We start from the raw sequence: 7,337 nt of genomic DNA, 5'->3' as shown, positions 1-7,337 counted from the left end.
CCTTCCAGTGAATATTCAGGGGTGATTTCTTTTAGGATTGACTGGTTTGATCTCCTTGCAGTCCAAGGGATTCTCAAAAGAGTCTTCTCCAACACCACAGTTCAAAAGTTGTAAGGAATCCATACAATTCAATAATATAACCTCATTTTTTAAATGGACAAAAAATATGTCAGAGTGTGTGGGAACAGAGGAATACGGAGTGACTACGAATGGGCTCAGGGTTTCTTTTGGGGGGTGATAAAAGTATTCTGGAGTAAGCTGTAATGGTTACATGACCTCGTGACTCTCCTAAAACCACTGAATAATATTTCTAAAAGAGTGAATTTTATGAGGTGTGTATTATGTCTGTAAAAAAATAATAATAATAAACCTGAAGGCAGTGATAGAAGCTCTGTTCTCAGATATTCAAAGATTAAATGACTTCCCTCAAGTCTGATATGTCAAGTGAACAAACCAGGACCCCAGCCCAGGGCTTCTGGCTCCACAGCAGCGCGTCTGCACCCTTTCACCCTGGTTTGAGGCTCCTTCAGTCCCAAGGACCTCTTGCTAACAGCTGGTCTTTAACCATTCTTTCTCACAGGCCTGTATCCAACTCAAACTCTCGGCCAAACCAGCGGGGGCTATCAAAGGCAGGCCAGAGAGAACACCTGCGGCCCCTGGCCCGAAGCAGCAGAGTCCAGGAGAGTGGGTGGTGCCCCATTTGTGCAGGTGAGCTACTTGGGCACAGGGGTGGTTGTGGGGGGGGGGGTACTAGGCGTCCCTTGAGGGAGGAATAGGAGATCTGGGAGCACTGCCAGGAACCAGGTGAACCAGGGCCCCTGGCCTCTGTCATCTGCAGTTACATACAAGGCTGTATTGAGCACCTCCTCACGTTGTGTTCACCAAGCTGAGGAAGGGACCTCAGCTCTGTCCTTGGGAGAAACGTGAAACAAAGCAAACTATAACACTATCAACGAGGACCTAGAATTTCGTTCAAAACTTCTTCTCCATGACCAAATTCTGCTTCCCCTTAAGGCTCTGTTCAGGTGGTTCTTATTTGCCAGGTCTTCTCTGACCTCAGATATTCTCTCCCATTGAGCTCCTGCTGCATTCTCTGATTCTCCTGGGCGTAGCACTTCTCACCCTGTGGTTTGTGACAGTTATTTGTGGTCACAAGTTATCCTTACCCCTAGACGCCATAGTCCATGAGGACAGGCCTGGGCTTACATCCCTCAGCACCTCACAGTGTCAGGCACATAGGACTTACTCAAAAAATGTTTGGTGGACTTGTGCCTGGATGTCATCAGGTGTCAAATATTCAACCCTAGTAAAATTTTCTTGTGAAAACAGCTGCATTTTGCCAGCAGAGGTTCCCTTCAGGCTGCGTGGGGTGACCTCCCGCCCGGGAGTGGGCCCAGGGTTCTTACCTCCTTCTTTCCTCTCCCCCTCAGGCTCCTTCAGCGTTGACCTGCTTCCCCAGCACGCTGCTACTTGTGGAGGGGCCTCCCCGCCTCCCCCAGCCTCTCCCGCCTCGTCACCATCTTCGTCTCCGCACGTACTGTGGGTTTCTTCTCTGGAGAGCTCGCCACCCATTTCCTGGGTCCAGTGTCCTATCTGCGAGTTGCCATTCTCGGCAGGAGAAATAGAAGAACATGCCAGCACGTGCGGGGAGGTCCTTCAGGCCTGAGCCATGAAGTCCTGCGGCCTTAGCCCCCCTCTGCCCTCTGTGACAGAAACGGACGAGGGGCTCTCTTGACAGCTGGGAGGGGCTGACGAGGCCAGGCCGCCCCCTGTCCTCCCCGCACTCATTCCCTTAGGACTCTCTGCCTGAGGGCACCTCTGGGCCCAGCCTGCTCCCCACTCCCAGTTGTCAAGGCTTCTGTCACCATGGCATCCTACTCTCCCAAGGACAGCTCCATGTGTCTCTTCTTTGGGACTTCTGGGATAGAGTTGGTGAGTTCTCAAGGGCTTCAGGACACAATCCAGAACATCTTCCCCTCAGTGAGTGGTGTGTATCCTTGTGCCCATTTTCTTGAGAGGAAAATTGAGGTCCAGTGTAAAGAAAAGCACTCCCCCACAGATAAGATCCTGTGGTGTCCTGGGAAAAGTGAGAGTGATTTTTGAGTATGAGCATGACCTTCAGCGCCCCATGAACTGTACTCTCAGTATCCTTTGGGACTTTCCTCCCTAGGATGATCAGGTAACAGTGTTGCTGTGTGTCTTTAAGCAAATTATTTATCTTGGGTCCAGAGTTAACCCTCAGTAATAGAGAAAAAAAAAAAATCCCATCCTCCTGTTTTACGGGAATCAGACAGACTAAACACTAAGGAGTGGCTGGCTGTGGAACCCTGGGCGAATCCCAGGCCACATCAGCACATTGGGGCAGCTGGACCAGAAGGTCACTAAGGTCCCTTCCACCTGTGGTTTTCTAAAATACATTCCTACCTTTTTTGAGCATCTGTGTCCTCTCTCCTTTCCCAGAAGGTTTCGTTGTGTGGCACTAACACCAGTTCCCCTGGTCTCCAGGGTACAGGGCAGAAGGGGAGCAGCTGAGCCTGGCAGAGGGAGGGCAGGGTTTGGAAGGGGTAGGAAAGAGAAAGCTGGGCACAGCTAGGGGAGCAGACAGAGGAGCCGGAGTTCTCTCCTGCCATCCCCACCAGCATAGGTGGGTGCAGCCATGGACCCCCTCACGGTAAGAGGCCTCTGCTCCCTGCCTTCCCCTATCCTTGTCCCGTTTCTGGCTGTGATTAAAACAATAGACTGACTCAGAGGAGTGGCGGGAACAACGTAGCTGCCAGGCAGGTGGGGGACACCACCCTGCGGGTGGGAGGAGAGCGGCTAGAGGCCCAAACCTGGGCACAGAAAGAAGAGCGCTGAGGAAGGGCTGGGCTGGTGGGAAAGAGGGGCAAGGCAGCACCAGGGGGTTGGAGGGAGTGCTGCCCAGAGCAGGAGAGGGCAGAGCTGGCGAGTTGGTGGAGGAGAGCCTGGTGGGATCCTGCCGTGAGGCTTGGTCAGCACTCGGGGGCTTGGGAAAAACCCAGTTTAAAGACCCTCCTGCGTGGACGTGTCTGGACCTGTCCTTCGGAAGCTCTGGGACTTGGCCAGGGAGGAGCAGCTGGAAGAGGATATCCACAAGATGGGAGCAGATCCTGGAGAGATCTGTGTGCCCGCCCGGGGGTTCCACTCCCAGTGCAGCCCTGTCCTGCTTCAGTATGCTCCTGCCCAGGCTGCCCACATCGGCCCCACTGTGCGTGGTTTCCTGTGAGGTGGGAGTCGTGCTGAGGGAGGGGCCCCCCGTTAGAACTGAATGAGTACCTTGGATGAAGAGTGTGAAGAACTCTTCTAACCTGAGAATCCACACAATAAAATAGCGACTAAGAACATGTTTTTAATCTTTGTATCTTCAGGAGACGTGAGAGTATGCCACTGGCTTTTAAAGCTGAAGTGGCCATAAACTAAGGAATGCAAGGGATGTAACTGGAACGTAGCTGCCAGGCAGTCGCGTTGGAAAAGGACTCTGCCCTGGAGCCACCCTGCCCCGCTAGCACCTTGACTTTAGCCTCATGATATGATCTAGTTCTGACTGCGTGAACTGTAAGAGAATAAATGTGTGTGGTTTTAAGCCACTAAACTTTAAAAAAAAAAAATGCGTTTTTCAACCAAGACCAATTTTCTAAATATTATCAGCATTTCATACCAGTCAATGGGATATTGTTGACTAACAGCTTAACAAAAATATACAAGCTGTTATGGTATGAAAGGGTATTTCTAAAACAATTAATTCCTGGAAAATATGGACATGAAGTGTATTCCCTACACAGATATAACTGGGCAGAGGAGGACATTCATATTGTCATCATACAAGATGATCACATATAAACTATACATACTAGAGTATATGTCATTAATGTAGAATTTAGTTTCAGAGTAAAACAGATAAAAGTGGTAGCATCGTTATTTTCCCTCTTAAAGGAGGGAAAGTGTTTACCTACCTACCACATTTGGGAGGTTTTGAAGTAGAGATTCCAAAAATCCAAAAGCTACCTACTACTACTAATTTTTGAGTTGAGAGGTACCACGAAAGAATAGCTAGGAACACCAGCTTCTCAACCAAACTGCCTGGGTGACCACCCTGTCTAAGTGGCTTGGCAAGTCTACCTTGGTTTCCTCTTCTGTTAAAGTGGGGACAGGATGAAGTGATAGCTCCTGCCTTATAGGGTTATTTAAGAATTGAATGGGTTACATACTTCTGAGGGTTTAAAAAACTACCTATACTTAAATACTATATGCTAAGTCCCTTCAGTCATGTCCAACTCTTTGCGACCCTATGAACTGTAGCCCACCAGGCTCCCATGTCCATGGGACTCTCCAGGCAAGAATACTGGAGTGGGTTGCGATGTCCTTCTCCAGAGGATCTTCCTGACCCAGGGATGGAACCCACGTCTCTTCTGTCTCCTGTGTTGGCAGACGGGTTCTTGACCACTAGCACCACCTGGAAAGCCCAAACATTAAATGTACATTAAAACAAAAAGAAACTTGTGTTTGAGATGAAAGTCAAAGTGAAGTTGCTCAGTCATGTCCAACTCTTTGTGACCCCATACTGTAGTCCCCCGGGCTCCTCCGTCCATGGGATTCTCCAGGCTAGAGTGGGTTACCATTTCCTTCTCCAGGGGATCTTCCCCACCCAGGGACCGAACTCAGGTCTCCCACATTGCAGGCAGACTCTTTACCGTCTGGGCCACCAGGAAGACTATAATGGTGGCTGGGTACAGAGGGTTAAGGGCTTGAAAATGGAAGGGTGAGGGAGGCCCCCAGCAAAGAAGGTTGGGGACTCGAGGTCCCACCCTGTCTGCTCCTTCATCCAGCCTCAGCCTAACTGGACAGAGATCGTGAACAGAAAGCTGAAGTTCCCCGCTCCGCTGCTGGGTGCCATCCAGGAGGGACATACAGGCCTGGTGCAGCAGCTGCTGGAGGTGGGGGTCGAGGCCCCGGGCGGCGGGCCAGGCGGGCCCCCCCGGAATGTGGAGGAGGCCGAGGACCGCTCCTGGAGGGAGGCCCTCAATCTGGCCATCCGCCTGGGCCACGAGGCCATCACTGATGTGCTGCTGGCCAACGTCAAGTTCGACTTCCGCCAGATCCATGAGGCCCTGCTGGTGGCTGTGGACACAAACCAACCCGCAGTGGTGCGTCACCTGCTGGCCCGGCTGGAACGCGAGAAGGGCCGCAAGGTGGACACCAGGTCTTCCTCACTGGCTTTCTTTGACTCGTCGATCGATGGCTCCCGCTTCGCCCCCGGGGTCACGCCCCTCACCCTGGCCTGCCAGAAGGACCTGTATGAGATCGCCCAGCTGCTCATGGGCCAGGGTCACACCATCGCACGGCCGCACCCCGTCTCCTGCGCCTGCCTTGAGTGCAGCAACGCGCGCCGCTACGACCTGCTCAAGTTCTCCCTGTCTCGCATCAACACCTACCGCGGCATCGCCAGCCGCGCCCATCTCTCGCTGGCCAGCGAGGACGCCATGCTTGCTGCCTTCCAGCTCAGCCGCGAGCTCCGGCACCTTGCCCGCAAGGAGCCTGAGTTTAAGGTTGGTTTCTGCTCCCTCCTCCTGCCCTCAGTGCCCTGTATCTGTCCTTCCACCGGGGCATGATCGGGCCTCTGGTGGGTGTTCTGGGAAGAGAGAAAAAACAAAAAGATGTTCTCAGGAAACCTCCGTTCTGATGGAGAGTGCCAGAATCCTGCCCTGAAGGGGATTCATTCTAATAGCAGACAGCTGTCACTCCAGGGGGCAACACATACCCCACCCTAGGGGTGTCCTGGGTCTGTCTGATGGAGGAGGGAGAACACAGATAGAAAAACAGCTGGACAGACTTAGAGATGACATTCAGAGGAACCTGTCCTTTCTGAATGCCTACTGTGTGGTCCCACCTAGAGCATCCTGTGTTGGGGCCTTGAGCTCATGATCACATCAAGGTGGAAGAGGGCAGAGTGAGGTGGACCAGACTCCCCAGAGGCTCAGCTTCATTCGGGGCCTCTGTGGATGGTGCTACAGGGCTTCCAAGGGCCAGAAAATAGGTCAGGAGGCTACAGCTGTTGTGTGCAGGGCAGACTCCTTAGAGGAAGTGGGATTAACCTTGGCTACACGACCAGGTGGTTTAACACAAGTGAAGAGGAGTAGGGAGGATATTTGATGTAGGGGTTCAGGGCAAGCAAAGACTCTCAGCTAGCAAAAGGTGACACGGGATGAGAGCAGAGGCTCTGTGTGGACAGAACGCCTGAAGGGAAGGCCTGGAGGCCAGGACTGATCACGGGCCTTGAATTCACAGTCTAGTTCCATTCATCACTTATCTACTGACATCCTCTCGGTGCCAGCCCAACTTGATCCCCATGATGACAACTACCATTAGGTGAGGAAACAGACAGGGATATTAAAACAGAGGCCTAAGGCTGGATGTGACCTGTGCCAGCTGAGCTGGGGGAGGAGCGTGCTGCTTCTCTGGAGTCAAAGGATCAGAGAATGAGGACCCCCACTTCCAGGTAGCAGGAAGAGCAGCCCTCTCCCAGGGCCTTTCCCTCCACCCACACAGCAGCCCACAGAAGGAGACACAGGAATGACCATCCCCTGCTTCTCGGCAAGGGACAGAGGCTTGGAAAGGGGACATGCCTAACCCAGGGTGCTGCCACCTGAGGGACCGTGCTGGGCCTCCTGAATCCTAGCCCGGATTCTCTCTGGTGTTAGGGCCCCAAGTAAGACCGAAGCTAGGCAGGGGAAAGTGGAGGCAAGAGCTGCCCACTCTGCAGCTCCCAAAACTGCCAGCATGTGTTTTCATATAAGGTAGCAAAAGTAAAAGAACCCAAGAAGGCATGAAGAGTAGGAGCAAAATCTAAACAGGCAGAGGGAAAGGAAAGGACAAGGCGGGGGAGCAGAGGTGATGGGAATGGGGCCGTCTGTGTTGAAATGACTCAGTGATGAGATAGATGTGGTACCAGAGAAGCAATGTTGACACAGCAGGTGCCTCATTTTAGCCAGGAGGACAGGTGAGGTGGCAAAGAAGAAAGGAATAGATGGTTTAGGGTGACATCAGCTGTGGGGAAGTGGCGGCTGAGGGCAGGACAGAGTGGCCCAGGCCCAGTGTCGGGAGGGTGGGCTGACCCAACTGGCTGGGCCCACAGGATGGCCAGCACACCTGGACTTTCTCCCTACAGCCCGAGTACATTGCCCTGGAGTCGCTGAGCCAGGACTACGGCTTTGAACTGCTGGGCATGTGCCGGAACCAGAGTGAGGTCACCGCGGTGCTCAATGACCTGGGCGAGGACAGCGAGACTGAGCCCGAGGCCGAGGGTCTGGGCCAGGCCTTTG

At 53.0% G+C, this 7,337-nt stretch overlaps 1 protein-coding gene across 1 annotated transcript in view; it reads left to right on the top strand.

Annotated features, from left to right (window-relative positions):
• LOC104995558 (short transient receptor potential channel 2-like) overlaps positions 1-7,337 on the top strand; it is a 39,509-nt gene that overhangs the window by 19,414 nt on the left and 12,758 nt on the right. Inside the window, exons 9-13 of the mRNA XM_010849468.1 lie at positions 581-708; positions 1,431-1,539; positions 2,461-2,506; positions 4,845-5,564; positions 7,184-7,336. Of these exons, the coding sequence (XP_010847770.1) occupies positions 581-708; positions 1,431-1,539; positions 2,461-2,506; positions 4,845-5,564; positions 7,184-7,336 (1,156 nt within the window). The remainder of the gene's footprint in view (positions 1-580; positions 709-1,430; positions 1,540-2,460; positions 2,507-4,844; positions 5,565-7,183; position 7,337) is intronic.

This window comes from Bison bison, unplaced genomic scaffold (genome assembly GCF_000754665.1).
Source record: "Bison bison bison isolate TAMUID 2011002044 unplaced genomic scaffold, Bison_UMD1.0 scf7180017864284, whole genome shotgun sequence".
In the NCBI taxonomy this organism is placed as follows: Eukaryota; Metazoa; Chordata; class Mammalia; order Artiodactyla; family Bovidae; genus Bison; species Bison bison.
This window is presented reverse-complemented; position numbering and strand designations above follow the sequence as displayed.